At 58.5% G+C, this 14745-nt stretch overlaps 2 protein-coding genes across 2 annotated transcripts in view; both read right to left on the reverse strand.

The window, feature by feature from the left end:
* NUP93 (nucleoporin 93) overlaps positions 1-4310 on the reverse strand; it is an 81986-nt gene extending 77676 nt beyond the window's left edge. The window contains exon 1 of the mRNA XM_068411237.1: positions 4281-4310. The gene's annotated coding sequence lies outside the window, so the exon portion shown is untranslated. The remainder of the gene's footprint in view (positions 1-4280) is intronic.
* Positions 4311-10438: 6128 nt separating this feature from the next.
* LOC137669346 (metallothionein-2) lies at positions 10439-11770 on the reverse strand. Its single transcript, XM_068411396.1, has 3 exons — positions 11489-11770; positions 11262-11327; positions 10439-10672 (listed from the first exon to the last, which is right to left on the reverse strand). Exons 1-3 carry the CDS (start codon positions 11517-11519, stop codon positions 10578-10580), a joined length of 192 nt encoding a protein of 63 aa, XP_068267497.1. The 5' UTR covers positions 11520-11770; the 3' UTR covers positions 10439-10577.
* Positions 11771-14745: the final 2975 nt, after the last annotated feature.

Raw genomic sequence — 14745 nt, forward strand, 5'->3', positions numbered from 1 at the left:
TTGCCAATGTAGGACAACTGCAACGACTCTGTGAGACGGAATTGAATTCAGCAAATATAGAATAAACTAGTTATTTTGGAGCAAGTTAAACGACCTGTGATTATAACCAAGCACTGGAAATGACAGCTCGAAACTTATCTAGAGAGCCAACACTAAACAGCTTTTTCTAAGTGACAGAATTCAAATATTTAGACTGAACAACAGCACGAACAACTTTGTCTCCACCCTGACAGAATTTACTGCATTCGAGAGACTGCAGTCTGACTCCTAACACTGCTGTGTAAGATGGAAGCTGCTACCACAGTAACGAGCAGGGCGATGGCAGATTTTTATGTCTGGCTGGGGAAGGAGCAACAACCGACACCTAAGGGAAAGAAAATACATCCGAAATTAAACTAACTTCTGTGAAACCAGATCGACCTTGGGCTAAAAGCCAAGGCTCAAAAGGCTCTTCTGTAAAACAACTTTGATGACTTATCAATAGAAGCTGCTGCATCAGACTATTCCATTAAACCCCAGTTTAATGTTTCCCCAACACTGAAAACCACAAATAAACGCTATATATTGTACAAGTTGTCTGGATTTAAGCCAAAAAGAAACTAGAAAGATGATGACAGGTTTCTTCAGTCTATTCAGACTGATTATAAATGATGCTTTAATACCAAAAAAACCCTAAAAACCCCTCAAGAGCACTCCAATGCTATCTAATGAAGAACACTGTAGCCATTGTACTCCAAATATGGCCACGACGAACGTTTTGCTGTACTACCTTCAGAGAGACACAAAGCTGAAACACTCCAATGCGTGCGCAGGCATCTGTTGTACTTCACATACTGACAGGCTTTGTGTCATCTGATTAATTAACTTTGAGAAAGAGAGACTAAAAAATTTAGATTTTTCTAGTGCTTTGAAAAAAAGAAATGAGGAAGACATCACAGGGGAAAAGGAAAGCCTCACCCACTACATTCAGAATAGCTGATGGACCAATACAGTTCCACAAGGTGCAAAGAGATTCTTCAAAATGGGAAAACAAAGAGGAAGAAATCCAGCGTCGCCCTCTCGCAGAGGCTCCCTCCCCAGAGTGCTCAACAGACCCAGTCTGACGAGTCAGGATCAGCTTCTTTTGGAAGGAAGACACAAGAGCACACTAGTAGGAGAAAGCGGGCAATTCTTTACTTGCTGCAGCTGAAATCTGAGGCAAAAGTGCTTTTTCAACAGGCTCCAAGCCTGGGCTGCTACAGATAGTAGACAGAAGCTGCTGCATTAAGCTCAACATGAATAAATAACAGGCCCATTCTGCAGGCCTGGGGAATTCTGTATGAACAGCAGTGATAATACCTAGCTCTCACACGGCACTTTGCATAAGCAGACATCCAGACATCTCGGAGAGGAAGTCAGCAACATAATCCCCATGTTACAGACAGGGGAACTGACGAAGAAATGCAGAGATTGAAATCAAAGAGAGGGTGGCCAAAGTTTTGTTTGTTTTTAAAGGAAAGCACAATGACATTTGTAGGGTATTAGACACTGAAATAAGTTGCCTTCTAAGGATGCAGATGCTCTGCCACTGCAGCTTTTTAAGAGCAGGACAGGCATAAAGCAGAAACAGCGTAGACCCACTGACCCCGCACCAGGAGCGGAGACACATCATTGAGGCCAACTCCTGAGGTCTCTTCCTGCCTTTATTTTCTGTGGTCTACAAGTGGAAGTGACCAAGTACAACCCAAGTATCTGCTGCACATTTCCAACAGATCACCCTCTAGTACATAAAGCGCAATAATAAATGTTTAATCAAACCTAGCGAAGGGAAAACTTCCATACCCTAGCTACCCTAAAGACATGAAATCAGGATAGGCCAGCTTAAAAACAAACACCTCGAAGCTCCAAGCTATACCTGGTACTCCATCTGGTACGATTCTGTTCCCCCAGCAGCAAAAGGGTGATGCAGGAAAATCCTGAATAGGCCACACAATAGGTAACAACCTTTCAAACTTACTTTTTCTTCTGCCACCCACCAATCCCTCCTCCCCTGCCTCCCATAAGATTTTCAGTCCCGTATGTTTTGTTCTTAATCTCATCTATAGGTACACATGCAAATGTCTAATCTTTTTATGATTGCTGTTAAGCACTTGGTCTCAAAGAGCTCTTAGAGTGCATATGTTGAACAAAAATGTTTTTTCAAAGTTTTAAAGGCAGTAACATTCAGAGTTATTTGCTCTCACACAGTGAGAGAGGACAAACAAGGACACATGATTCTTCTCTATCCTGTTCATTATTTAACCCGGAACCAAACGTAGGCATTTAAAATTGTTTCTTCAGATATATACTATCACACATTTGTCAACACTGCCTTTTATCTGCCATCTGACTTTGAAGCTCCTCACAGAGGTCTCAGGTCCCCACTGTCCTGAATAACTGACTCAGCTGGCAGTTCTGCCATCTCATCACTCTGCTTCTTTTCCAAACACTCAGTACTTATTTGAAGCACCTGACTCTCACCCAACTCGGCAGGGCACTAACTTCCACAGGGTGGCAAACTGACCCTCAGTAAATAGAGCATTTAGTTGGGTATTTGAAATTCCTTACATGAAAACCCAGATCCTCCCCCCTCACTGAATTTCCTGTGATATTATCACCACAGGAACATTGTGGATTTAGGTGACAGAACCACATACCTTCTCCAGGCAATTTTTAAGCTTTTCCTATTTGTAAGCCCCTAGAAGTTTTCCCAAGGAAACCCTTTTAGACACAACATAAATGAACAGCAGTAAAGCACACAGGAACTGGCTTTTGTCACCCTCACCTTAGTTCTCCATGACCTAAGTACTGTCCCATAAGACAACATGGCCAAATCAATGGAGAAAGAGGGAAGCAGCCCTTGTTTGCACTTGGACTTTAGTTCAACGCCTTCCACTCTCTGTTAATATATTCCAGTTTAGGATAATGTTGGGACACAGACAGCACCCAGCACTCCACAGTTGTTGCTAATTAAATACTGATAGTCAGTGCATCCACAGCTCAAGTTTTAACACAAAGGTAGTTCTACATCATGCCACAGAAGTTTGGCTGTTGCCTGCAGCTGGGACTAAGCAGTGAGAGTAACCTACTCTGTACACTTTATCACAACTCTGGGAAAATCAAAACCATAACACAGAGTGAATCTTGCCTAGGAGGGACTAACAAATAGCATTCTTTAGGTTCAGAAATAGAGTTCTGCATCCGAGATGTTCTGTAAGAAATCTTTATAGTCATTTTCACCTGTTTTGCATGAGAAGTCAGCACTGCTGTTGGTAGAGAGAACTTGTGAGCTGGGGTAGGGGGAAAAGGCTAGTCATCACTCATTCAAGGACGGTCTGAAGGGTCTACATTAAGCATTTAAAGATAGCTGTCCTGCATCAAACTTACTGACCTGAAAAACAGAAGAGTCATGAATATCATATATGATTTACCTTCTGCCTTCAAAATTCTTCTATATCCTGCCAGGCATACATGAAAGCAATGCTTGGCAACTACGAGGTCACATGAGTTTACCAAAACCTGCTGTGAAACAGAAGCTGAGCCAGGGACAGTGTAGAGAACACTGTGCCTTTCATGAGGTCCCACCACCAGATGCTCGGCAGCAGGTGCTCTTCCCCCAGTCAGGAACCAAGCAGTAACCCCACCACGGCTGGGAATGCCCCCCACGCACAGAACTTGAAACAGAGACGCCAAATCACACGCATACACACACCCACTCTCCTGACACCTCCCCATTCAAACGAGCTTCTGCTTCTTGAAGCACCAACATAGCACCTTGGTTAAACGCTATGCTCCCCTTCTACAGCACAAACCAGCTCGGATGAAGAGACTCCTCCTCGCACGTACAAGGCCAGCCCCGCTACTTTAACGCGGGTTATTTTGGGGGCAGAGATATACAGAACCCCCCGAGGAGACCCAGAAAGGCCCACGGGGAGGTCTGCGAGTGCTCCCCACCAGCCTCCCGCCGCAGCGGCCTGCACTGCGACTGAGGCGCTCGTGAGGGAGGGTCAGCGGCCGTGCCGCGGTCCGGGGCTGGTCATGCCCTACGTCAGGCAGCCGCCTCCCGGAGGGCTCTCCTCAGGGGAGGCCCCGCCGGAGCCCTCCACCGCAGGGCCCACCCGGCGGCCAAAGAGAGGGAACCCCGGGCGGAGGAAAGCTGCCGAGGGCTCAGGACCCGGCGGGGGGAGGTCAGCAGCGCCCACCGAAGGAGGGAGAGGAGGCGGCGGGGGAGGAGGCCGCGACACGCCCGCGAGACGCCTCACCTGCCCGCCGCGCCGGCCGCCGCGCCTGCCGCCCCCGCGCCGCGCGCCCCTATTGGCCGCCCTCAAGCCCTTCCCCGCGCTCCCATTGGCCGAACCGCCGCGCTTTCCCCGCGCCGCGCGCTTCTATTGGCCCAGCCGCCGCTCTTCCCCTCGCGCCGGCTCCCGCCCCCTCGCGACAACAACTTTATTGAGGCGCTCGGAGGCGGACACGGACAGCGTGGGGGGGGCGTGGCGGGGAGGCTGCCTCCGGAGAGCGCGGGTTCGAGGCTGCCCCCCGCCGCTCCGCCCACCCCGTGTGCCCGGCGCTGCGCGCTCCCCGCCACCCCCGACACGGTCTCCTGGCGGTGTACGGCGGGGGTTGGTCCCCCCGTGGGCACACGCGCATGACGGCGGGGGAGCAAGGCGCTGGCACGAGCCTTCCAGCAGATATCGCCGATGAGCCGGGATTTGTAGGGTGTCACGGTTTAAGGCCGGGCCCTTCTGCAGCTCTTCACTCGTAATTAGCGAGGAATTTAGCAGTGACCTTGGTTTCTCCAAGAATAAGTACAGCAAGAGCCTTTCTGTATAACATCCCTACCGGTGCCTCGGTGATAACTGTAAACTTCGGGCGTTATCAGCCCTGGAAGCAGACACTGTCTGCAAAACACGCAGTTAGTTTCAGACAGTGCAGTTACTTAGAGGAGACTTAGCTGAAAGGAAAAATCACTGAAAGGAAAATCGGTTCTGGTTTAGGCCAAACCAGGACACAGGACAAGATCTGGGGCCTGGGAATTTTGTGGACCCTGATAGGGCACATCCGACAGCCTGCTTGTGGAAGAGCTGATGGATGGACCTCGTTACTGCTCCAAAACATCACCCATCAAAGCCTCAGTAGTCCAGAGGGTGTAGCAAGGCGGGTGTTGGTCTCTTCTCCCAAGTAACAAGTGATAGGACGAGAGGAAACGGCCTCAAGTTGTGCCAGGGAGGTTTAGGTTGGAGATCAGGGACAATTTCTTCATGGAAAGGGCTGTCAAGCACTGGCACAGGCTGCCCAGGGCAGTGGTGGAGTCCCCATCCCCGGGGGGATTTAAAAGCCGTGTAGATGTGGTGCTGAGGGACATGGGTTAGTGGTGGCCTTGGCAGTGCTGGGTTAACGGTTGGGTTTGATGATCTCAAAGGTCCTTTCCAACCAAGACAATTCTATGATTCTATGATTCTACATCTTTTATCTTCCTTAAGGCTTGTTCTAATGGGGCTCCCCTTTGCCCAGCTTTCTCCATACCCCACGCCTTTTCTCCCTGGTGAAGGGTTGTTCCTGCTGCGGAAATCCCTACCTCCATGGTCCGGCTGCAGTGACCCCCTCAGATCCCATTTTGTGACACCCAGCAAGGGAAACAGATGCAGCACCAAGATTTCCTACAGCCCTTCAAAGCCGAATGGATTTCCCCATTAATACAGTCTCTATTTCCAAAACTTCCCATGTAAAAAGCAGCTCCCGTGCCTAAGGCAGCTCCGAGCCCAGGGGCAGCGCTGGCACGGGCTGCCATTGCTACCCCCTAATTGCTAAGTGCGGGCAGGGGGGTTGGGGCTCACCCCTGCCCGGTGATCCACAGCCCTGCCCGCTGGCCCACGAAGCAGCCGTGTGGAAATCTGCGCTCACCGGGACGCGCTCGGGCAAATTCCATCCCAGCCTGCCCCAACACCGAAATCCAGATTTTCCCAAGGGTTTCTCCTTGCACGCAGGATGACAAGCATCAAAACATGGCTTTCCTCGAAGGCTCCTGGGGGTTTCTTTTCTTTTTTTCACTAAATACAAGTTTTTTCAAGCCTTCATAAATCACCTCCTGCCACTTCATTTTTTTCCCTGTCGCAAGCATCACTTAGGGCATATAAAAACACCCAAGGTGGCTCTAAACTGTAGCTACCTGAGGAGCTGCCTGCCTCGATGCCCGGCTCTGCCCGTGCCCCAGCCCTCCAGGGCAGGAGCATCTCTAATGTATGGCAGAGATTTAGGACCCCATCAGAGTGCGGGGCGGCCCATAAACATTTCTGCTATAAATTACAGCCCTGCGGAGGCTGCCCCAATTCCACCAGCCCTGCGCTGGGTCTCCGAGGAGGTGAAGGTGACTCGCAGCCGTTCCGGCTCAGCCACCTTCCCCGGTGAAAAAAAAATGTGCAAACCCCAAATGTTTCCCCTCCGAGGCAGTAAGGTTGCTCTCCCCACACTGTGACACTCGCTGGTTGTTCAGCAGCTTGCTAGCAACCCCCAAAAATCAATGTTTTCCAATGCTGGGTGCCTGCCCAGCTCCCCAGAGTCTGTGTTCTTTGTAAATCTGCAGGTTTAACTCTTTCGGAGATATTTAACGCTTACAGGCTGAGACTTGGCACATAGAAAGCGTGTTTTCCCTGTGCCATGGGCTGATCCGTGCCCTGGGGTCTGCTGCGTTTGGGCTTGGCCCCAGGGTGCCCAGTTACACCCTCCGTGGAGCTGCATCCCAAAAATTAGCAGGGGGAGAGCACTCACGGCACCAGGGCGTTTAGGGGCAGCCACTTTCAGGGCAGGATGCTGTGGTGGGATGGTTGTACTGATGGGATGGGGGTCCTGGTGGGATGGATGTACTGGTGCAATCAGTGTCCTGGCAGGATGGATGCCCTGGTGGGATGGGTGTCCTGGCAGGATGGATGCCCTGGTGGGATGGGTGTCCTGGCAGGATGGATGCCCTGGTGGGATGGGTGTTCGGGCAGGATGGATGCCCTGGTGGGATGGGTGTTCGGGCAGGATGGATGCCCTGGTGGGATGGGTGTTCGGGCAGGATGGATGCCCTGGTGGGATGGGTGCTCTGGAGGGATGGGTGCCCTGGAGGGATGGGTGTCCTGGAGGGATGGGTGTCCTGGCAGTATGGGTGCCCGTGCCCCCCGGGGCGGGCCGGGTGGAGCAGCCGCCGTGCAGGGCAGGGGCACAGGGGGAGCCGGGCACCCGCGGGGGGCCGGCCCGGTGCTGCGGGGCGGTGCTGGCCCCGAGCGGGCAGGGGCGGCAAACCCGCACGGAAGGGCCCGGCGGCACCGGCCCGGGGGGGGGCTCCGGGGGCGGCGGGGGGACCCTCGGCAAGGGGTGCGCGGGGTGCGTAGGGTGCGCAGGGTGCCCTCCCCTCTGCACTGGGTGCCCATCCCCTCTGCACTGGGTGCCCATCCCCTCTGCACTGGGTGCACTGGGTGCCCGTCCCCTCTGCACTGGGTGCCCATCCCCTCTGCACTGGGTGCACTGGGTGCCTTCCCTCTGCACTGGGTGCCTTCCCCTCTGCACTGGGTGCCTTCCCTCTGCACTGGGTGCCCATCCCCTCTGCACTGGGTGCCCATCCCCTCTGCACTGGGTGCCTTCCCCTCTGCACTGGGTGCCTTCCCCTCTGCACTGGGTGCCTTCCCTCTGCACTGGGTGCACTGGGTGCCTTCCCCTCTGCACTGGGTGCCCATCCCCTCTGCATAGGGTGCACAGTGTAGGTGTCCCCTCTTCACTGAGTGCATCCCCTTTGCACTGGATGCAGTGGGTGCTGTCCCCTTTGCACTGGGTGCACTGGGTGCCCGTCTCCTCTGCACGGGGTGCACAGGGTGGGTGTCCCCTTTGCACAGGGTGCCCATCCCCTCTGCACGGGGTGCTGTCCCCTCTGCACTGGATGCACATCCCCTGAGGACAGGCTGTATTTCCCCTGTGCACAGGTTGCATGTCCCCTCTGCACCGGGTGTATTTACTCTCTGCACAGTGTGGGTGTCCCCTCAGCACAGGGTGTACGTCCCATCTGCACAGGGTGCCTGTCACGTGCACGCAGGGTGCTCGTCCCCTCTGCACAGGGCGCACGCCAGCAGCACGCAGGGCCGTGGGGACAGATCAGCCTCGCAGGGCTCATGCAGAGCCAGAAGCGGTGCTGAGCACAGCCCCGGGGTGCTGCACCCCGCTGCCGGACTGCTCCGCTGGATGGGTGCCCAGGACACCCCTGCCCCAGCTCCCCTGGGTGCAGCTGAGCTGCACTTTTCTTCAACAGGCTGGATAAAGCACACCAGCCACTTCTCACATCAAGCCTTTGTTCCCATCACCCTCCCGCTACACCCAGCTCTGGGCAGGCTGGGAGCAGCTCCTGCTTCATTAAAAAGTTGATTTTTTTTCCATAGAGCACAGTCCCACAGGGACTGGAAAGCCCCGAGCCACCTCACTGAGAGCAGCTACAGGCAGAGCCGGGTGCTGGGCACATCCCAGACCAGCACCTCCCATGGGTGCCTGCACCCATCCTACCAGTCTCGTGGCTTTCCTCACCCCAAATCACACCCCGGGAGCCTGGAAAGGACATTGAGGCTGGGGGTCCGCGGCTCTCAGGCAGCTGCTGCTGCCAGACGAGCGCGCAGGCAGGACCACGAGGCTGGCAGCGGCTGGGTGTGGAGGTGCATGCCCACGTAGCACCCTGGCACGCTGCTGGGAACAGGGAGCGGTTGATGCCTGGGGTGCTTCCTGAGAGGGGAAACCCCACCTGCGCCCCGGCTTTGTTTCTGGTGCAGGATGCTGGTGCCTGGCCCTAGAGGGGGGGCTCAGCCTGCAGCCCCTCTGCTGCACCAACCATGCTCCAGCACAGGGGCCATGTCAGCCCCCCATCAGACTTATTTGCCAGCAAAGTGTCTCCCCATGAGATTTATTGGGTTTGTAAATGCATTTAGGGGAAGGCAGGCCCTTAAACCCCGTCTCCAGCACTAAGCTTCTGTTGCAACAGGCCGTGCTGGGAGGCTGCTTAGGCAAAAGCCACACACTAATGCAATAAGGCAATGCATTTAAAAGGCAAATGGGTGCTGAGCTGGGTGCTGCTTTTCTCACCAGCGAGGCTGGGTGCTGAGCAGACTGGGCACCCACTGCAGAGCCATGTGCTGAAGCTGGGCAAACCTTTGGGGAAGGGGCAAGCAGCTCCCCAGGGTGCCTGGAGCATCCCGGGAAGGATCTGGCACCAGGGACTGGCACTGCCATGCTCCCCCCTTGCAGACACCCCTCTTCGTGCCACCCAATCTGGCAAAAAGGACCGCGTGGGTACTTGGGTGCCCCCATTTCAGGGTTGCCCCAGCGTGTTGCTCTTTAAATTCATCCTATCCCTGGTGCCTGGCCACCAAGGGCTGGAGGGGACATCCCTGCCAGGCTGAGCCGTCCCCCTGCCCAGAGAGGGGTGAGGGCAGTGGGGTGCCAGCCCTGGCAGCGGGGCTGGGAACCTGCCCCTGCGGCGCGGCGCACCCAGGGATGTGTCGGGGCAGGCAGGCGCAGCCGCCCCAGCCGGCGGCAGGGGCTCCTCTGCATAAAAGCGACTTTCACTTGGCAGAGACTTTCGGAAGCAAAACACATCCCACGCACCTTCCCATCGCCCCCAGCACCCACCACCCTGCAGCCACCCACCGTCAGGGCAGCATTTAACCCACGCAGGGGTTATTCACGGCTGTCTGCCTTCCTGGGCCTGGAGGTCACCACAGCTCCAAGCAAGGTGCTCCCCAAAAATGGGCTGGAAAAAAGTGCTTGGAGGTCGTGGTAGAGCCAGGCACCGTAGCTGGAGGTGTTTGGCATGGGGAGGCTGCAGGGCAAGTGCCCCTTTGGGGACGGAGCTGCTCTGCAGATGGATTGGGGTTTGCAAAGCACGAGCTCCTGGGGAAGGGGGGCTGGCCCTGGGGAAGGGGGGCTGGCCCTGCCCATGAGATGGTCACGTCCCCCCCGGGGCTCAGTCAGGTGCCTTTCAGCAGCAGCTCAGGGCGGGCGAGCTGCCAGCCCACCCCACCCTCCCACCCACCACGCTTGCTCCCACAAGCGCTTTCACCCTGAGGGTGGGAGCCGCAGGGTGGCACAGAGACACCTGCTACAAAGCCACAGGAAGGCAGGAGGGGGCTGGAGCCCCCCCCGCCACCACCTGCCCCACACCCCCGGGTATGTCACCCCTGTCCTTACCAGGGGACCAGCACCTTAAAGATGCCCACAGCCACCCCCCATGCAGGATGAGGTTTGTCCCCCACCCTGGGGGGTGTTTCTGTGCAGAGCCCGCTCATGGAAGGCCAGGGGGGTGTTTGCAAGCAGCCCCCCACCATCCCAAAGCAACAATTCCCCCACAGGAGTCACGAGCAGCGACAGGGCTCAGCCCCCAGCCCAGCACGACAGCAGCACTCGTACCTCCAGCCAAATTCCTTTTATTTCCATCCAGTTTCACCACTGGCACAGAAAATAGAAAACATGAAAAAAACAGGCTTTTTTGTGCCCCCCACCCCCCCGTCCCCGAAGCGTGGCGGCTATTTACAGGCGGCGGCAGCAGCTCAGTGGCAGCAGCTGCACTTGCTGCTGGCCGGCTCCTTGCACACGCAGCCCTTGGCACAGTGGCTGCAGCTCGCGGGGCAGCAGGAGCAGCAGCCTGGGGGGGGACACGAGAGTTAGGGGGTGGGTGGGAAGGGATGGGGGTCCCCTGGGGCAGGGGCACCCTGTGGAGGGTGGGACACCCCCCCCCCCTACTATGGGTAGTGCTGTGATCCCAATGAGGCAGTGGTTGGGGGTCTCCATGGGGTGAACCCCCCAAGAGGGAAGCAGAGAGGGTCTGCAAGGGGGGTGAAGAAGAAGGAGGCATCCCCATAAGGGTCCTACAAGGCTGGGACACCCCATGGGGGAGTGGTGGGGGTCTCCATAGCAAGTTCTATAGGGTAAGAGGGCGGTTCTCTATGGGGCAGGGGTCAGGAGGTGCCCAGGGGGGTTCTGCAGGGCAAGGAGGGGTTCCCCTACGGGGCAGGGGGTACCCAGGGGGGTTCTGCAGAGCAAGGAGGGGTTACCCTATGGGGCAGGGGGGTGCCCAGGGGGGTCCTGCAGGGCAAGGAGGGGTTACCCTATGGGGCAGGGGGGTGCCCAGGGGGGTCCTGCAGGGCAAGGAGGGGTTACCCTATGGAAAGGCCGCCCCCCCACCCCCCAGGGACAATCCCCCCCCCCCCCGCCGGGCTGAGCCCCCCACTCACTCTTGCGGCAGCTCCGGCAGCGGCAGTTCTTGCACTTGCAGGACCCGGCGCAGGAGCAGGAGTCACCTGGGGGGGGAGAGGGGCCGTGAGCCGAGCCGGGACCCGCCGGGCACGGAGGGGACGGGACGGCACGGGCCGGGACCCGCCGGGACCCACCGGACACGGACGGGACGGCACGGACGGGACGGGACCCGCCGGGCACGGACGGGACGGGACGGGACACTTACCGGCGGCACACGTGCAGTCCTGGGGGTCCATGGCTCGGCTGGGCGCGGCTCGGCTTGGCTCGGCTTGAATAAGTAGACCTGGGCTAAGGTGAGCTCGTAGCAGCCCCCGCCGCCCGGTATTTATGGGCTGGAGGCGCGGGGCGGTGCTCGGCGCTGCGCACGGCGGGGCTGTGGGGCCGTGCTCACCCGGGGCCGGGCCGTGCCGTGCTGTGCCGTGCCGTGCTCAGCCCGGGGCCGTGCTCACCCGGGGCGGGCCGTGGGGCCGTGCTCACCCGGGGGCGGTGCAGTGCTGTTTCGTGCTCACCCGGCGCCGTGCCGTGGCGCCGTGCCAGGTAGTGCCGTGCTCACCAGGGGCGGGGTGGGCTGTGCCGTGCCGTGCTCACCCGCAACCGGGCCGTGCCGTGCGTTGCTCACCCGAGGCCGTGCCGTGGGGCCGTGCCAGGCCGTGCCGTGCCGTGCTCACCCGGGTGATGGCCCTGCCCGCCCCACCCCCGGCTCCCAGCCAGGGGGTCCCACCCGCACCCCTTTCTGCCACCCTCCCCCCAGCAGGGTGCTGCATCCTGGGGGGCCAAGATGCTGGAAGATGCTCAGGGGGGGTGGCAGTGCTGGCACGGCACTGCCACCGACTGCTGCGCCTTTGGGACAGCCCTGCCGTGCTCCCTGGCCCTTCCCAGCCCCGTGTGCCCAGAGCTGGGGTGCAGCTGTGCCCCCCCCCACCCTTGGGGAGGCCATGGGATGCACAGGGCTGTCCCCAGCGATGGGACAGTCTCAGCACCCTGCCATAGAGACGGGTGGCCCAGGGCCAGCCCCCGTGGGGCTCGGGTGCTCGGCTGGTCCCCTGGGAGGGGTGAGCGTGGGGGTGCAGCACTGGGACGCAGTGTGGGAGCGTGGCACGGCCAGCCAGGGGCTGCCGGGAGCCACGGCTTCCCGGTGCCTGTGGGGTTTCCCCCTTGTCCCGGTGTTTACGTGCTAACCAGCTTCCACCGCCCCACGCACGCCTTTGGCCAACTCGGCACCCGGCACGGAAAACAGCAGCTGGGCCAGGGACAGAGTGTCCCCACGCCTGCGCCCTGTGCTCTCGGTGGCGGCCGTGGTTTTGTTGCCAACGGGGCAAGTTTGGGCTCGGAGCTGGTGCCGAGGATGGGCTCAGGCCCCATGGTGGCCAGGCCAGTGGGTGCTGGGGTGAGGAGCAGGTCAGTGGCCCCGGGAGGTCGTGCCAGGGAACAGCTCGTGCTTGTTTGCAAAAACACTGATTTTTTTTTTTCCTGGCAGAGTTTTGCAGGCAGCAGCGATGGAGCGTAAATGCGAGGCTGAGGCAGCGGGCTGAGCGGGAAGGGGAGAGGCAAAATCACTGCGCACGTGTGGTCTTGCCGCGCGTAAACACGGGTTGTGAAATCACTTCCCGGACACCCCATCCAGCGTGGTGCTGCGGACCGGTGCTGTCCCCCGGTCCCCTCCCCGCCGTTGGGGATGGGCTCTGGTGCACCCCTGTTTGAAGAAAGAAGAGCCCCCCGCCACCCAAAACGGAGATGTGCACCCCAACATGGGGCCATACCAGGCGGGGGGGTGAGCGTGCAGGGGGGAGGCTGTCGGGGGGCAGGAGGATCCCCAGATTTCTGGGAATCCTGCACATCACCCGAGAAGGGGCTGTGCCGGCTCTGGGGGCAAGTGGCGCCGGGCCCCCCGTCACTGCGGGTGGGAAGGGGCAGCGCAGCATCCCCGCGGGACGGCGTGTGGAGCCGGGATGAGAAAAGAGCCTGGGAAATGCCCTGTTTCCCCATCGGGGCATTTCCAGTGAGTAATGAAGTGACCCCGCAGTGAGGCGGGGAGGGACAAGCTGTGTCTCCCCTCAGCCGCAGGTTTGCCGAACTGCCCGGGTGCGGGGCACGTGCTGGGTGCTAGCGGGGACGGGACCTCGGGGGGTTTCCCGCGTCGGTGCTGGTACGGATTCCCCCGGGGCTGGCAGGGAGCGGTTAATCCCGAGGCTGCGCCCGTGTCAGAGCAGTCCCAGGTTCAACTCTGGTTTTATAGCAGCTGTAAAGCGACAGAGGCACCGCAGCTGCCCAGCACAGGTCTCAGGGCTCGGGGCTGAGCTGCCGGGACCCCCATGTGCCCCTCTGCTTGCCATCACGCTGCCGTGGGGCACGGGGACAGGCACAGGGCAGAGCCACGGGGCAGGACCGATGCAAACCCACCAGGGAGAGCGAGGCTGAAGGATGCTGTCAGCCCTGCTGCTTAAACCACACGTTTGGGGAGAAATCTCTTTAGCAACCTCTCCTTCCTGCTTGTGGGCTCCCCAATAATGTTTTTGCATGGTTGGTGCTTAAATATCTCTGGGTAGGAAGGAATAAAGATAATGCTGCTGTCTGCAGAAGGGAGCTGGTGCTGCACCCTGCCTGCAGCGTCCCTGCCCTGGCCTACATTCAGCTGGCGCACGGATGTGGCTTCACACCCGTCGGAAGCGGTGGGGTGGCGGTGACATCTCGGGGGACGCCCTGGGGGAAGAGCCCTCCTGGAGCAAAGGGGTTGGCACTGCGAGCAGCTGGTGTGCCGAAGCCCTGGCTGAGTCCTGGCTGGTCGGGTCAGGAAGGGCTTTGCAGCTAAAAAGAGGCTGTGAAAGGCTGCGTTTGGGGAGCGCGGGGACAGGCAGGACCTCTTGTGTGTGGCACCTGGGGTGCAGTGGCCTGGCAGTGGTGTGGCTGCGCTTGGGCACAGCGAGCATCACAGCCCAGTGAGGGCAACACATCCCACCACAAGCATTGCACCCTGGCATGGGCATGGCAACCCATCACGGGCATTGTGCCCTGGCATGGGCCTCACAACTCATCTGAGGCATTGCAACCCATCACGGGCATTGCACCCTGGCATGGGCATCGCATCCCATCATGGGCATCACATCCCATCACAGGATGGTTTGGGGTGGAAGGGACCTTAAAGCCCATCTAGTCCCAACCCCCTGCCGGGCAGGGACACCTTCCCCCAGACCAGGTTGCTCCAAGCCCCATCCAACCTGGCCTTGAACACTGTCAGGGAGGGGGCAGCCACAGCTCCTCTGGGCAACCCGGGCCAGGGTCTCACCACCCTCACAGCAAAGAATTTCTTCCTCATCTCTCATCTAAATCTACTCTATTTCAGTTTAAAACCGTTACCCCTCATCCTATCACTGCACTCACTGCTAAAGAGTCCCTCCCCAGCTTTCCCATAGGCCCCCTTTAAGTCCTCTGGGTCTCCCTGGAGCCGTCTCTGCTCCAGGCTAA

This window comes from Nyctibius grandis, chromosome 12 (assembly GCF_013368605.1).
Source record: "Nyctibius grandis isolate bNycGra1 chromosome 12, bNycGra1.pri, whole genome shotgun sequence".
Classification (NCBI taxonomy): domain Eukaryota; kingdom Metazoa; phylum Chordata; class Aves; order Nyctibiiformes; family Nyctibiidae; genus Nyctibius; species Nyctibius grandis.